Source organism: Homarus americanus, unplaced genomic scaffold (genome assembly GCF_018991925.1).
Source record: "Homarus americanus isolate GMGI-L3 unplaced genomic scaffold, GMGI_Hamer_2.0 scaffold45443, whole genome shotgun sequence".
Taxonomy (NCBI): domain Eukaryota; kingdom Metazoa; phylum Arthropoda; class Malacostraca; order Decapoda; family Nephropidae; genus Homarus; species Homarus americanus.
In genome coordinates, this window is record NW_024735013.1 from 120,528 (window position 1) to 138,624 (window position 18,097).

General features: G+C 36.0%; 1 protein-coding gene across 1 annotated transcript in view; it reads left to right on the plus strand.

Moving 5' to 3' along the window:
- The window catches only part of LOC121870743 (exosome complex exonuclease RRP44-like), a 40,552-nt gene extending 24,541 nt beyond the window's left edge, over nt 1–16,011 (plus strand). Inside the window, exons 11-19 of the mRNA XM_042372691.1 lie at nt 1,110–1,230; nt 2,370–2,472; nt 2,735–2,890; nt 6,770–6,926; nt 7,363–7,449; nt 8,270–8,490; nt 10,074–10,242; nt 13,193–13,429; nt 14,155–16,011. Of these exons, the coding sequence (XP_042228625.1) occupies nt 1,110–1,230; nt 2,370–2,472; nt 2,735–2,890; nt 6,770–6,926; nt 7,363–7,449; nt 8,270–8,490; nt 10,074–10,242; nt 13,193–13,429; nt 14,155–14,361 (1,458 nt within the window). The 3' untranslated portion in view covers nt 14,362–16,011. The remainder of the gene's footprint in view (nt 1–1,109; nt 1,231–2,369; nt 2,473–2,734; nt 2,891–6,769; nt 6,927–7,362; nt 7,450–8,269; nt 8,491–10,073; nt 10,243–13,192; nt 13,430–14,154) is intronic.
- Nucleotides 16,012–18,097: the final 2,086 nt, after the last annotated feature.

Genomic DNA, 18,097 nt, shown 5'->3' on the forward strand with positions numbered 1-18,097 from the left:
ACAATTTTTCCAGTCTATATTACTCACGAAATACAAGATCTTACTGTACTTGTATCATCAACTTTCATATGCAGTATACAGGGTAAAATTTTTGCATCCACATTCACAATTACTCATAACAACAACTCATTAATTATATCTACCTTTATTTCACTCTGCTTTAAAAACCTTCCATAAGACTTTAGTAATAATACTTTTCTTAAATTGTCAAGACTTGCCTACTGCCTTATCATAATATCCATATACAGTGCTGTGTTTATAAAAATTTAGGACTCTTAGGCACATTGCACACTTTGTATTTAATTCATCAAATGTTGAATTTTGTGGTATTGAACTGTAAACTCCTTCCCTGACTACTCATGATGACTTTCACTCTCTGGATTGACTACTGTGAAATATTGACCAGCTGTGAGAGAACATTGAGGTTAGGTACCAAAGGATATACTCTACTAACTAATGGTCATTCACATTTGCTTTATGGAACCGATGTGTATGTGGTTCATTGTCATGTACGTAATTAAAACCTCTAATGGAAGAAAAACAAATATTGCAATCTTTTGAGTCATCCTGTACTGTATAATATTCATGCTTTGACATTAATTATCTGAACCGGGGGGACCGGTGGTAGATGCGGTACCGTTCTTGCCTCGCAAGCGAGATGTCACGGGTTCGATTCCCGGGCCGGTGGAAGTCGTTTGGACTTACTTCCTAGCCCCCATTGGTCCCTGTTCACCTAGCAGTAAAGTAGGTACCTGGTGTAAATCGAAAGTTGCGAATTCGTATTCAGGGAAAGTTGTTGGAGCTTCCAATAACTTCATGACATAAACCACTGACTCTTCAGGCTTCTACGCCCTTAACTCATGAGACACAAAAGGCAAGCATGAACTTAGCATGCTTCCCTGTTGGGTGCTGTAAACGATTCTGCGTTTCACCTTACACAAGGATGTAGGGGAGTGCCCAATAAAAAAAAAAAAAAAAAAATATTATCCGAGTGTTTTATTCTGAAATATTTGCTTCCAAAATTAATGAACAGCATTTTGTTTGGTTATTATTAAAACAAATATTTTTTTATTATTTGATGGCCTTTTATTAATCTTGTGATGTTGTAGGTTGGTGTTCACATTGCCGATGTGTCTCACTTCATCCGACCCAACACTGCCCTAGACAAGGAGGCACAGAACCGCAGTACCACAGTATACCTCACTAACCGTCGTATTGACATGGTACCAGGTGTGTATTGTGCTATCTGGATATTTTTTTAATTATACTCTGTAGTTTTCTCCGGGTTTTTACTTTTTTTTTTATGGGATTAGCCCACCCGGGCACAGGTCACTGACCCACATCGGGGCCTGAGGGGCAAAAATGTAATAATAATAATAATAATAATTATTATTATTATTATTATTATTAATAATAATAATAATTATTATTATTATTATTATTATTATTATTATTACTATAATAATTCATAGTACTGTACCGTAAATAAAATTTAAAAAAAAAATTAAATTTATAAATAAAGTAATACTATAATAATAATGATAATAATAATAATAAAGAACCATAAAGAAATACAGAAAAGAAAAAAAAGATCAAAAGTGAGAAACAATAAATGTATGTTGTTGTGTTATCAGTAGTAAGAGAAACAATTGAGACCCTGTAATTGTGTGTAAATGAGGCAGAAAGTCAGATCAGCAACCTGGGACTTGGTCACAATTTTCGTTATGCCATATGGCAGCAGGGTCTACCTTTAGACAACACTTTGTGCTTCCAATATCTCCCCAGGCGGTAGTACCTCCCTGTTTGGTAGCTGCCTACTACCTACTGCCTATTACCATATGTAAAAGTTTATGGAATAATGCTGAAGAATTATTTGGTAATAGATAAAGTAATTTCTAAAAGCTTCCAAGAATCTTTTAACCCCCTCACTACAGGAACATCACTTCTAATGTTTTATTTGGTTAACACCAGACAATTTTATTCAGCAGAGAGAGGATCTTGTACACAAGTGGTTCAGCAGCTTTATGTTAAATTAGTGTGAAATACTTCATCATGCATTAAATAAACATAAATATTATATTTACTCATCACTGTAACTATCAATAGTAGGAGTATAAAATTTAATCACTTTGTTCAGTGTTGTGCAAGTTGTTGTTGTTTAAGAATTTAGGGCACATTGAGTTCACTATTCAGAATTATTAACCTTAAGGTTAAAATAAAATGAGTATTCAACCTTGAATCCAGGGGATATATTGTAAGTTTTGTTTCTGTTGTTTTAAGGGAAATACCCAGATTTATAGTGCATGGGTTATTATATTGATAGTTTAGGGTTTTTTCAGCCATTATTTATGATATTTATGGCATTTCAGATCTTCTCAGCAGCAACCTGTGTTCCCTGCGTGGTGATGTGGACAGATTTGCTTTTTCTGTTATATGGGAATTGACACCAGAATCAGAAGTCTTGTCATCTAGGTTAGTAATCTTATTAACATTTGTGCTCCTTAACTTTATACTGAAATGCCACTGAATACTGTTTGAGATATTTCCAGAAAAAATTATGATAATTTAAGATTATGGAATTGTTTGATGTATAAATTGAATTTTTTTTTAGACTGCAAACATCAATTCTATTTTTGTACATAAACAAGTAGTAAATCATTTTACATCATTGTATGTATATATTATTTGTTATTCCTATCACATTTTTGTGAGTAAATTGTCTTTAACCGACCAGATTCTGCAAGTCTATCATTAAATCCCGTGGAGAATTGAGCTATGAACAAGCCCAGCAGCGCATCGACGACCCAAATATGAAAGATGACCTCACGGAGTCCCTCAGAAAACTCAACAGGCTGGCTAAGAAACGGAAGAGCAAGAGAATTGATGCAGGGTGAGACTTTTGGTGATAGCAAGAATGATGGAGAGACATAAAAGTCTGATGAATATAGATACTTGGTGTAAATGCAGGGGTAGAAATTCACATACGCCCGGTCGCCCGAAGCGACCAAAATATCATATGGGCGACAAGATTTTACTATTTTGGTGGTCTGGGATCGCCTGATGGGTGAGTGGGCCGATGACAGTGGTAAGAGACACTCAATGTCTATAAGAGCTTCATATAGAGAATACACTATTAATGCTGGTTATCTTAATTGTATCACCGGTATTGCAAGCGGAAGGGATATCCATTTTCTGTATATAACATTTTATATGAAAATGAAAATAAAATATATACACTCAATGATATAATGTAGTGTGATAAAACTGGACAAATGAGTTGGTGCATTGCCACCTAGAACACCAGGCCGGTTCAGGGAGTGTATGACGTCACACACAGATACGACAGCTACTCACGTCGGTGTATGGAAAACCATGCATTGTAATGAATAAACGCAGTCTAATTTTGTAGATATACAATTATTATTGAGGAATTCATTTCTATACATAATATAAAGGCAATGACAGTGAAATTTAATACCTGAATGTATAATAGGCAAGAATAAAAACAATTGACAAGTGATGAAAACTGCCTTTCATCAATAATCACACCATTTATTATCAAAAAACAATTTCAAGTACATATTCAGATTATCACCGATACAAACAAGATATCAAAAAATAATGACGTGTACAAAATTTAACAACCAATTCACACATACATTGAAAATCAAATACTGTAGTAATTAACTATTGTATTATAGAACAAAGTGAATTACAAAGATATAGTATTAGAATTTGCTCATGGTTAAAAGCTTTCTCACATTCTTATTTTTTACTCTAACGTTATCATTATTTCTTTTGCATAAATTATATATTATTATTATCCAATTGGGAAGCACTGGTGGAACTACACCAGGTTTCAGTTGAAGTCGATCCAATTTGTATGTTATAGTTCGTCCAGTGCGTTCATCAAAATAACTTGATGACCGTTGATAATCATCAAAGGATTTAAAGTGCAGTTCACAAACCTAAACACAGTAAGTTCACTTGTTAGTTATACAATATGAGAATTTTTCTTGTCTGTTATTAAAAATAAGTGGATGAATATGGTTTACATTTGGAATAGGAAATAATTTTGATATATTGGTACATTCCAAATAGCTTCATCACAATGGAATGTGCTCCATGCAATTAATTTAGTTAATATGTGATTATTCCAGTGTTGGTTTATGATTTAACATGGTTTCTACTAGTAAATAAATGTCACACAGTAAATAGAACATTGTATAAACCCGGTAAGTGCCAATGTTTAATGTTTCTGGACAAATTGTTTAAGGGCTAGTAAAAATTTATATGGACTAGTAAATTTTCAAATCTACTAGTTCTGCTGGCGACTATGAAAAAATGGTGAATTTCTACCCCTGAAATGGGAGGGGAGCCAGCTGATGCTTGCAGATAACATTGGTCTAGTGGTGATTGGGACAAATTTTTTACTGTAATTGAATTCGTTTGTGTGAATGTGTACAAGGAGAAAATTGACTGTGAATATGAACAACTGTAAATTGATGGAAATGGAGAAGGGAGAAAAAAATGTTAGCCTCAGTAAAGATAAAATAAAGGAAGTGCAGTTTTTCACATTAGGTTGGGCAAGAAATAACTGACGTAGTACACAACATACTATACATCAAGCATATCACACAACATACATTACACTTACACATAATATATATACAGTGGACACTGCTGCAAGTCATATGTCAGTTATTTCTCACCCACCCTGTATAAGAATGAGTGTATAAACGAATGAAATGATGAGACATGACCCATAGAGTAGTGCAAGGAAAGAAAATAAGTGGATTGAGAAATGTATAGTGAAAAAGAATTGTGAGAAAGGAAACAAAGATGAGGGAGTTCAGGGGTATTGTTTAGCTGACATTATGTGGATGTAATTTTTAAATGACAGAACAGTATTGAGTGAACAGGATAGTGAGAATTAAGAAATCCAGAAATAAGGAAGATGTGGAAATGTTCGTGTGGTACTGATACATTGGTAGAATGGGAAGTTAAGGACCGGGTAAGAGGGTGGATGAGAGGAGGGAGAGGGGAATACCAAGAAGGGGCTGGAAGGATGGGGTGAAAGATGAACTGGAAGGTAAGGTCTCATTTTCTGTGATGTGCCCCCTCACTTCTGCCTCCCATGCTTGTGTCACACTAACCCTAATGTTGCTGGATCTAAGTGATATGAGCTTTCTAATTTACTCTCAGAAACCTTTGTAATAGTGTGCATGGTGGACTCTTTCACTCCATACTCACACTATAAGTTATGTCAAGTTTGTGGTTAGGTTAGGTTAAATTTCTCTAAGGTTAACCCAGTCTTAATGATACCCAGTGGTAATGGGCCTACTGGTAATCCTAATGAGGTCCCACATTCACGATAGCACACCATCCAGCTTGGGTTTCAATCTTCTCTCTTCATTAAAATGGGGCCATTTTTTAAGACATACAACCCATGAAGACTGAATTTCTAATGACTCCAAACTTTATTGCATGTTAAGAGTGCTGTTCATTCTTCATTTTCCATTCACTCTGGGTCTTATTAGGACCTAGAACTCATTGTGCCCCAGTTTATAATGGGCTCCCAAAGTTAATGCTAAATTATTATATTACAGGGTGTCAGCAAGGCAATCAAACATGGCATACTTTGCCTCAATCACTTACATTTTAATTTTATGAACTGGTGAAGGGTCTTATAAAGAATCTCCATAGAAAATTTTTGGGTCATTTTGATCTTGACTTTTGACTTATTAACTTGTGGTGGGGGGGACTTCCTAAGTAGTTTCCAGAGTTTCTTTGTTTTTATATAAAAAAATCAACTTCCATGAAATTTTTTTTAGTTATCTTTGATGTCATTTTATGAAGAATAATGTCATAGATAAAAATAAATTCCATGTGCCTTGCACTGAAGAATCTAATGCAACAAATCCCATCAATCTACATGAGGTTTTGTTCCAGAGTTATGGCAAAAAATATGATTTTTTAAATTTTTATGGCCTTGAACTTGGACCTTGACCTGCCAAATAAGTTCAGTGCTTACTGTATATTCAACACAGTTCATTCTAATTCCTTGCAGACCCCTTTGAGGATGATGTATCTGTGTGTGCTAGATTCTTAAGATTTCTGGAAGAACCCCCTCTCTTTCTTTATAACATGCATTGTGTAACTCTGTACTCATTACATAAGTGTAAATGCAGAGATAAGTTTTGTTATTATAAACTACTGCATGCAGAGAATATCCACCTTCATACCATAGTGGTTATTTCTACATGAAGAAAAGTTTATGTGTACAGAATCTGAATATATTCAGTCAGTTACACTAATGCATTTACATACAACACTTACCAATAAAATGTAAAGTGTGTGGAAAGTGCTGCTACCCATACAAGCAATTTTCTTTAAAAAAATGTTCATGCTAAACAGTTCTTGCTCTTGGTTGCTCCCCATTCTCCTTTTGGGCTTCAGGGAGGGCCAGTCAGAACACATTAATTACCTCCTACAGCTTGACATAGAGGCAGTTCTGCAACCGATTCCTTGTGGTAAATGGTTATGTTTAAGATATTAGTGCGTTGTACCCAGGGATTACTTACCGGATAATTGACGTACTGTTTAGCAAAATACACTCATACACTTTTCTTGCACTATACTTCCGTGCCATTCCTCCCATTTTTTTTTTCCTTGATCCACCTCATAATGTGGTACAGGATTATAGGTACTGTATATTCTCAAAGGTAGGTAATAAACTTTCGTGCTATTGAACATAAGCATCTTTCAGAGCACTGGTGTTGGCTAGTATGGAAGTTAAATTCCACGTTGATCCTGACACAGACACTGTGGTCGACATCGTAGCCAAGCAACATCTGGAGACAATGAGCATGGTTGAAGAGTTCATGTTGCTGGCCAATGTGACATCTGCAGAAACCACACTAGAGGTGAGCACTGACAATGGAAGATTTTATCATTGAAACTTACCACACAATTTAGATTCTTATGAATATTATACATTTGTATCAAGAATTCTTCATTAGATTGAAGAATAGCAATGTATGAAGACAGATGTTAACCTTAATGAGGACAAATAAATAAGAGTTGTAATTGGTAGTAAGGAGATAGATTATATATTAATGATAATACTAAAACATCTTAGAACGAAAAATATATTTATTTTGACTGGAAATCTTTAACCCCAAAGTATTGATAGTTTCACTGGGTTTATTCTTGCAGTTAGTGATAATGGTAAATATATTTTTGCCTTGATTTTAGATTTTTAAATCCCAAATGTTCTGCTTTTTCCATAAAAGAAAGAATATATTGAATTTGTTATTGTAGCAAGTACGTAATAATAATAAGTCAATATATCTCACCCAGCACTTCCCAAATTGTGCTCTTCTTCGGAGACATCCGGCACCTCCACCATCAAACTTCGATCCCTTGTTGTTAGCAGCAAAAAGTCAAGTAAGTCAATTAGTGAATTGATGGACTTCCTTAATTACTTCACCATATTTTTTAGTTTGTTTATTGCCAAGTCTTGTACAGCAATCCATTTACTGAGTGATTCATGTTAAGTTCTTGTGGGTGGGTAGGTGGCAAATTTTGTAGATACAATACAGTAAACCCTTGGGAGTCACAATTTTGAGTACTGTATCTACATTTTATATTTTGTACACCATTTTAATAACCTTGACATTCAGTTTTAAGTGTCCATGAATTTTCATGACCATTGCAAGAAAACTGTAGCCCAGCACAGGAGAAATATTTGCTGGATCAAGTTTATCCAAAGTAATTTTGTCTTGTTTGCTTATCGTGCATATACAGTATTCCTCTACCTACAGTTTATTTTAATTTACCATGCCCAGTTCCTCATCTTTAACCTATTGAAATCAGTTTATTTATTTTCATCCTTTGATTTGTAGGATCTATTGCTTTCTGCTGTACTGGTATTAGTCATCTCTTAACAGTCTCAGGGCTGGAGGGCTGGGGAAAGCAGCCACCGTGCTCATTGAATGACTATCACTCAAAAATTTCTATATCCTTTTGGCTAAAACAATATTGTCATTAATGTTTTACTGCCATTTTTCTACTGAAAATTGAAAATTTGATTAGACGTAATTTTTTCCACATAACACTGAATTAGATGTAACTTTCCCACAGAACATTGAATTAGATGTAACTTTTCCCACTGAACATTGAATTAGATGTAACTCTTTCCACAGAACATTGAATTAGATGTAACTTTTCCCACTGAACATTTAATTAGATGTAACTCTTTCCACAGAACATTGAATTAGATGTAACAAGCAACAAAACCCTGGCCAACAGTCTGAACCATGCAACACGGGACAATAACCCCTTCTTCAACAGTATGTTGCGTATCATGACCACTCGGTGCATGATGCAGGCTCTCTACTTCTGTTCCGGGACACTGGAATCCCCAGAATATAATCACTATGGTCTGGCTACACCAACATACACCCACTTTACTTCACCTATTAGAAGGTTAGTACAATATACAGTCGAGTACAGTACAGTACCAGTATCTATTTTAATGAATTATGATTGAATAGAAATGGCAGAAATTATTAATATATTTTCTTGGACAGCATTTATTCACCAATTTCATGACTTAAATTTCTTTGTACAGTTTTCTTTTGATCCTATATGTTACCAGTATAGTGTTCCATGATGTTAGGTAAATACAGATTGTGCCTTTAAACTTTTCTAGACAGCCAGAACTGAGGTATCATTAACCTTGTACAGTATCTTAATATTATGCCTAAATAAAATTAGCCTTGGTTCCAAAGGGGATGCCTTGTGATATTACTTTTTGCACTTTTCTTACAACACCAACAGTGTATAATTTCCTCCTTTCTCTGAGGTTTGTGTATCCTCTGATTCACTCTACACAAAGGTGGGAGACGAGTTGAGATGATAGATAGTTCCTTGGAGGATCTCTCTTTAGTAATTAGAACAAGAATAAATATCATCTATAATCCTAGTGTAAATCCTCTGAAGCTTACAGAGTAAGTTTCTTGTATAGATTGAAGTTTGTGTCCTGTAAATTATAGTTTTGTTTCTTCTTGTGGTTGCAGTTTTAAGTTTTCTTTAGAGTTTACAGTTATAATAACTGGGTCTGTGTTGATTTATATGACCTAAATTTGTTCTGTCATGTCATTTTTATTTTTATTTTTTTTTTTTTACGGGAATTAGCCCACCCGGGCACAGGTCAAACGACCCACAACGGAGCCTGGGGGGCAAAAAAAAAAGAACGGAAAGCAATTGTATATATAGAAAAAAGGTTATACTGTATTAATCTACACCATGGAGATGCCGGAAAACCAGCTTTTTAAAGTGAGACAGATTGTAAGAGCATGGAAACACAGAAGAAGACAGAGCATTCCACAGTTTGGCTGTGTGAGGAAAGAAGGAGGCACTATAACGGGTTATTCTCGTGTGACCGACATCCACAGAGAAACGGTGGGCACCGCAGGCAAGACGTGTGTTATGAACCCACGGCCTTGCCGGCGGTACACAGGATGCCAAATCCACCGAACATTGCCCGTTAAAGTACCTGTAAAAGAGAAAGAGTGAAGCAACATTGCGGCGAAGAGAAAGGGAAGAGAGATTGTCGACTAAAGGAGGAGAGTTAATAAGATGAAATGCCTTTGATTCAACCCTATCTAATAGTTGGACAGAAGAAGAGCCACTCCAGATATCAGAGCAGTACTCCAAGTTAGGACGAATGAATCCCTTATATACTTGGAGCAACTGCTCAGGAATGAAGTAGCTGCGGCATCTGTACAGCATTCTCAACTTTCGGGAGGCAGCTTTAGTTATACTAAGGATGTGTGATTTCCAGGATATATTGGAGGAAATGGTGAGGCCTAACATATTTATTTCAGAATTTGGGAGGATGATAGCGTCCTGAAATGTAATTGGTGGGAGATCATCTAATTCACCAAGTGTAATTGGTAAATATTGAGTGTTATTACTATTGAACTTAACCAAGTTTGTACCTCCCCATTCAGAGATGCTGCACAGATATGTGTTCAGGTTAACTAATCTGACCACATTCTTTACAGGTATGCTGACATCATTGTACACAGATTGTTGGCAGTTATTATCGAAGCAGACCGGACTTACCCAGACCTGTTGGACCCCAAGAAGTTGGCAGATCTCACTCAGCACATCAATTATCGACACAAGATGTCTCAGTACGCAGGCAGAGGATCAGCCGAAATTACAGCAATTGTGAGTTTTATACAGTATTTAGTTTTGGACTACCGTGAATTAGAAAGCTGGAGGGTGGAAATTCAGGCAGCAGTGTATGTGTGTGTGCATGTATGTATGTATGAATGAATGTATGGAAAACATGGCATAGAATGGTTTTGAACAATAAATGTGCTGCTGCTGTGTGATGATTGACTTTATCCTAAAGCACACTCCTCCAAATCCATTTATTAACATTTTCATGTTTTCTTTTGAATCATCTGCAAACACCTAATGACCCACTTTCTATCTATGCCCATGTTACTATTAGTCAAGCTTCCACTCCTCCATATTTCTTGCCTTTGCTTACTACAATACCTTTTATTACCTTGTGGCAGCATACTATGCTTTACTTACTATGAAAACTTTAACAGGGTTCATTTTTTCCTCAAATATCCTGTACATTTTGAATAATTATAACATTCCAATTTATCAGTTGTCTTATGTTTTTTCAAGATTCATAACTGTCACAAACAAATTCTTCATCTTCACCAGGTACTTATTATTCATACTCTATTATGGAAACACTTAATTAACACATCCTTGGCCTTTTTTAGCCCATACACTTCAGTTGACTATCATACATTTTCTTAGATGTACAGTAATCTCTGTTTGCCGGAATCTTCGATCTCCGGAACTCTCCTAATAACCTGGATTTTTTTTTTATTCCGCAAAATTCTGGGAAAAATCTCTCCATTCTAGGCATTGGAAAAAATTTCTAAGAGATTGCAACATGTGCCCACTAAAGTGACCCCTGGTAATATTCCTCATGTCCTTGATTTTCACGGCATAGTTTGAATGTCCAGGCTGGACAAAGGATATTTATTTACTTTGTAATTTACTTCGCTTGTAATCTCTGTCACAAGTCTCTTGGTCCAGTTACCCACCAGCTATCACGTCCTTTGACATTTTGTGACCCACCTCGCCCCTCCAAACCCTTGACAGCAGTTCTATTCATCAAGAGTTGCTTGATTTGAATGGCATTGATACTGTATAGTATCGGATGACGAAGACAGTGATGGGGAAGAAACAGACCCAGATGATGTAGAGTTTGTTGAGGCTGCCAGCAGTGAGGACAGTGATACAGACAATGGTGCTCTCTCCTTCTCCCCATCCCAGCCCACCCCACCAACCACCAGTGAGGCCATGGATGTAGGTGGACCACATGCACACCAACCACAACAGTACACTTGGAGTGGCTGCACTAATTTTACGCCTGAAATACCAGTTTTCACTGTAGATTTAATTATTTATTTTCCCCCCAAAAATATGCCCGTGTGGGAATCCAGTGGGTCTTACTTCACTCGGGGCATATGAGTTAAAGATCTTCATTGTTGAACCGCAGTTATAACATTTTAACAACAAGCTGAGAGAACACAGCAGCATGAGAAGCGGCAGGACACCATGACATCTCATCATGGCGGATGCCTGCGGTTTTTAAAATAAGCACCATATCTTTTTTGTTATTTCAGTTGATATTAACATCTGAGGCCCCTGTGCGGATAGGCAAATTCGCAAAATTTAAATTCGTCTATGTTGAGGTCCAACATATAATCAGCCAAGAATACTGTTAAAGCAGTGTTAAGACATAAAAAGTGATTTCAGTTACATACACTGTACCGTACATAAAGTAAGTGTGAAAGTACAGTAAGTCCTCGCTTAACGCTGTCCCAGACAATGTTGTTTCGTTGTAACGTTTCTACCCATGATTCCGTCAACATTGTTTTACGACCTGCCCGATTCGTTGTAATGTTGCCCTACTGTTGTGACCCAGCACGGACTACTTTGCATGGTGTGCAGAGTATGGCCTCACGGATCATCACGGCGTCCCCAAGCATCTTCTTCCCAGTCTATATTAAGCTTCCAGCATGTATGAAATGGGCTTCCAAGTGCCCATCAAGTGGTAGTACTGTAATGTTAACTAATGTTGTGAAGAAAAAATGCAAGACCATTAGCCTTGCTATGAAAATGGATGTTTTAAACCATTTTGATTAAGAGGATGTGCTGTGGACATTTGTGTAGCATTGGGCCTAACCCCCACAACAGTGCATAGTATCGGAACCAACACAGACAAGATTAAGGCCCATCGGTGAGTACAGTACAGAATGATTGTTTTTATCCTATTAATTAAAAAATAATTTCGATTATATACATATTTATATTTTTTGGATGGATAGTACATACAGGTATATATTTCCTATAAGAATTCCATTGAATTTATGTATATGTACTAGTTAATTTTATGGGGCAGAAGGAGGCTGGGAAATGTAACTAGTGTATTTGATCTATTTCTTTTGGGAAAATTTGATTCTGTTAATGATGTTTACAAGAAGAACATAACCACAACGTTAAGCGAGAACTTGCTGTTCCATGTGGACAGTACTGTACAGAGTAGAGTGGACAGTGTATGTTAGTGTGTAGAGGGTGTATGTACAGTATACAGTGTGTGTGTGTACAATCCCTCTCTCATGGAGGGAAAGGAGAGTGTCAGTTAGCAACAGCTGCTACAGTAGATGGTGCAGGACAAAGCCAAGCCATCCTGTATCATCAAATCACCATTTGGCCTGTCTGCATCACAAGCTCAAGATGACAGCATCTGCTGGTGAGTACAGTATGGTGTATGTACAGTAGTATATTTTGTTTACTTACAATTCTGTATATTGTATGTGTACAGTGGTGTTTGCATAAATAAATACATCTCAGTTTCTGTCCATGCAAGATGCATAGTTTAGACTTGTAAAATTTTCCCCAGTATCCGAAAAAATTCCGGAGTTATAGAGTTTTTTTCTGGGAATGACAAAATTCGTCTCCATGCCTGGAAATATCTCAGTCTCGGAACCGCTCTGCACCAAATATTCCGGCTAACAGGGATATTACTGTACGTAAACATACATACCCTGTAGTTATATTTACTTTGGATGAAATATTTCAGGCTTCTCTAAGAGGAAAGGTGTCAGAATTTGACTCTTATGTGTTGGTCCTTCACAAAAATGCCATCCAGGTCTTGGTACCAACAATTGGTCAGCAGTTGACCCTATACTTGGATAGTAGAAGGAAGAAGAAGAAGAAGAATGAAGGAAAATTGGGAAAGAAACAAAATCAGAAATCAGTACAACCAATGGAAGTTGAAGAGGAAATTACAGCACCTGAGTTTGAATTTAATGAACAGGTTTGTAAATACAGTACATTATAATTCTTCTCAGTAAAACAAACTTAACGTGGTAGGATTTATAAAGTGAGATTATGTGTGTCAGTTGCAAGTATTGTAAGGACTAAGGAAACAGAAAGATGAGAAATCAGAAATAATGGATATTGGTGGGGGAAAAAAACAATTGGGAGGGATTTTATCTTAAAATTAATTCAATTGTAATGTTATTTTAGAGGTCCATTGAGAAAAAGAGTGGATAGATTATGTAGGTGACTTAGTGAGGTGTACAGGTATGTTAGATAATGCCCAAAGAAAGATTATGGGTCGTGAACAGAATCCCTCCCCCCCCCCCCTTTTTTTTTAGTTGATGATGGCAATGATCAGCCTGACAGATGAATTTATGATTTTGCAAATTAACAATTGTCTAAGTCTTGCCCTTTCAAAGTCTTGTATTACTCACATTATTTCCCTCCTCCATTCTTTACCCCATGATCCACAAAGCACGAAATTGGTAGAGGAGTAAAGGTAATATACGGGTATAGAAAAACTATTTAAAATCAGTCAGTTGGCTAGAAAATTAGATATTAATATGGTAAATAGCTCTTTGGAAAGTCTCATGCAGTTATCATGATTATAGGACATTGTCATCCTCTGTATGTACTACTTGTATGTGCATTTGTTTTATTTGATCAGTTGACACTTGTTATTTTCATAAAGAAATTTCTGAAAATACTGTAATCTTTCAGGAACTGTATGTGAAGTGTGGGGATGTGGTAATTCGTCCATTTGACCATCTGCGTATACAAGTAAGTGTGGATGCTTCAGATGTTCAACACCAGCGGGTTGTCTGCAAGCTTATTCAACCCGTTATCCCAGGATTTTCCGTTCCTCCCCTGAAGCGAGAAGGAGATGAAGCAGAGGAACAAGAATCAAAGAAAATGAAAAAGCAATAGATTTAGATAAACACTGCAAATAAAAAGTAACTTAGTGTGGGGAATTTTTTTTTAATTTATTGACATTCTGAAGTTATTTTTATCAAAAATAGAACTACTAATAGGATACAAGCTTGAATCATTTACATGTTTCTTTATGGCTCCCTTTTTATATATACCGGTATCATACTTGTTTGTGATTCGTTCGGAGTCAGTTTTACAACTCTTGTTAAGTTATTAATGTATTTCAAATGACAGTGATTCATGCAATAAATTACTATTATCACAGTTTAAAGTCACTGTACAAGTATAAGGATTTTCTTAATCTTTACATTACATTACTAGAACAGTAAATGAGTCTTTTTTTTAAATCTTTAATGAAAGAAAAATTGCCAACCATTGATTTTAGGGGAATAGCAGACACATGAACAATTTTATTTTCATACATATCACAATATTTTAATTGCTTGAAAGATTTCCTTATGCACTTACATGCGGTTCAAAATTTTCATTCATTTGCTTATTCAGGTAATGAGTTATAATGATTTGAGCATTAAAATGACTCATTTTCTCAAAATCACCTCCCTTTACAGCACTGCCCTTCCCCACTGACGTATCAGTGCTTGAAAACTGGTAGCGTATATTATTTTGTCCATTCACTTCAACCAATTTCAGATATGGACCTTCACCTCATGTTATCAGTGTGTTTCTTCAGTGACTCAAATACATGAAATTCATTAGGAACCAAGCACAAACTGTAGTTTGACTGTGGTATTAAAGCTGTGTGAAGCTGGGCATTATCCTGAATCACAAACATGACTTCATGTTCATGGAGTTCATGTAGGAAACAAAATTATGATGTAGTTTTGACAGATTAAAATGTTCAAAAAAAAAATTTCTGTAAGATAATTCCCACCCTCACATAGCTGATAACACTGAGGTCAAACTATAGGATTTGAACCAGGAAGTTATCGCTCACATGTCCTACAGCCCTGATTTGGCTCCTACTGATTTCCATCAATTAATAACAGTAAAGCATCAGCTAGGTGGGCAACAACTGCTGTCGGAGAACCATTTAAGGGTCCATGATCTGTAATGGTTTTACTCTCTAGACATTCAGGTGCCTCAACAAGAGAAGTGTTGTGCTATATAGGGAGCTTTTGTGGAGAAAAAGGTAAAGTCTGTCTTATGTCATTTCAACTTTTAACTCCAATGAAACAAATCTAGGAATGGTTTGAGCCGCCCTCTTTTATATATATATATATGACATACCTAATGTTCAAAAGGTTTTAGATATTGTGGTACAAATTATATTAATACTAGAACTTTGATGAAGAGACTTATTATTAGAAATTTTTTAGGCTTTTGAGAGTCATAATATAGGTGTACCCCACTTAAGATAGTACATTTATTCATGTAAAAATTTCACAGTGTGAAATTACATTTCATGGAGTAATTTTCCCATTGTAATACTTTTATTACCTGCAGATGTGTTCTGACTTCTGATTTTTGGCACTAATGTAACAAACATAAAAAAAAATTATATATAAAATAAGTAATTAATATTTTAAATACTGTACCTGTATGTACAATACATATAGTAGAAACAATGAAATGAACAGTAGTTAATTAATTAACACTCGCCATCAATGGAATAAATGATGTACGTAACTTGTTGGGGATCTTACTAGAGTTTCCTTACAAATTAACACTATTCCAGGATATTTACACTACTTAGTGTCAGATGAAATCTTTTTGCTTCTGGGATCTGGATGCTGCTCTGAGTTGACGGTAAAAAATATTTTAAATCAGCTGATTCGTCAAATGTGTCAAAAATCAGGCAAGTGTTAGTGTTCGGTAACCCAAGTATGGGAGCTATATCCCTCTTCTCCTCGTCAACCAGTCAGGAAGAGTGAGATGTGTCTGGCTCAGTTTTGCCTGGCCTGCATCAGTAAGCTCATACTTGACCTAAGGCGACAGTGTTGCCACAGTCTGAACTTTTCTTGCATTATTTGTGAATTATCCTTGCCGACCATAGAGATTTGTACAATATTTGTGTATAAAACACCGTGTTATTTGTATGAATTGGTTGATAAAACAAAATGCTATGGCTGGGTGGCAGCCACCTAGTGATGTGAGGGTGCAAGAGGATGGTTCTCATCCAACTTTGAGTGCATAGTAAGCAAAGTAGCTTTGCATTTGGGCAATTGCTTCTATGCTTTTCACAAGCTACGGCAATACAAGCAAGTAACTTCTCTCCTGCCCCAACCCTCCGAATCTCACGAAAGAGGTGTGCACACTCATGCACACACAAATAGGAAAAAGGTACGTTTTTTTTTCTTTTATGTACAGCAAGTCCACGCTTATCGTTGTTTCCATACTGCGTTGCTAAACTATTGGAGACCAAAATTTTTTTTAACATCCTGTTGGTTCGGTACTAAGTTGTTTGTACTAAGTCGTTTCCCTCGTCACGGACTACTTTTTACAGCGCATCACCCTCGCCCTTAGGACAAATATTTCATTTACTTTATTCACAATATGCATTTAGGATGGTGTGTGCATGTAAATGAGTAAAAATAAATGAAGAAAGTTACTATATCTGCCAAAAAATAGGTTGAAAAACATGTACAGAACTTAAATGTACTAAAGGGACTAAAATTTTTATCTCCTGTGCAAAATATATGATGTCTATGTTCATATTATTCACTGTCTTGCAAGGATTCCAACAATGCAATTTATATTCTGTTAACTTTAGTCTGTGCCATTTTATAAGATAAAAACTTTGAGCCTAAACAACCTTCAATCTTGCCGGTAGTTCGTTGGAGGAGGTGATGTATTATGACAGGCCAGCTGGCCAACCAAGGATACCTAATGGTATTTATTTGTCATGTAGAGGAGTTTTAAGTTTTTCTCTTATAAATCTCAATGAATGTGACTATAACAATGCATACAAGCACCTCTCCAGGCATCACACAAGGAGTTTTGAATTTATGTATATGTAATGTATTACATGGGGCAAAGGGAGGCTCTGGAACGTAACTCCTGTATTTTATCTATTTCTTATGGGGAAAATTGATCCGCTTAAAATTGTTTCGTATAACGTCGCGTTTTCAGGAACGTAACCCCGACCTTAAGCGAGGACTTACTGTAATTTACTTCATATATATTTCCTATTTATTTTGCTGACTATATTGTACTAGTCGGTATTCCCTCACTTTTGGTCAGAATGTAATATCATGATAATGTACAGATTCTCCTGCATTCAGTGGTGTGTAGTACATATGGGCACAAATGGATAACACGTTATTTAGGAGTAAATTCCCATAAAAAACAATGCCTTTAGCATTAGCCACGGCATAGCTGCACCCTATATTTCTCTCTTCTATACTTTGTATCTCGGTTATTACTTAAATAAAATACAATTGTATCATTGCCTTCAGGTGGATTTTCCACAGAAGCCAGATCAAAACTCATTATAATATAATTTGAATAAAAGCTGTAGAAAAAATTACCCACCAAAATGGCTATATAGCATTTTTATCATATACTTGGACTTATACTCATCAGTATTCCCAGTTTCTGTCGAATTTCTTTTTTGAAAATGCTTATATATTTTAATACTTAGTGGTAAAAAAAAAATTATGGCTTAAACAAGTGTATAAAAAAAAAAAAAAAAAACTGTTCCCACTCACTTAATGCCTGGTGAAGAGGGGTGTGGGGAGTGTCCTCACAAATTAACTCGCCATCAATGAAGCAG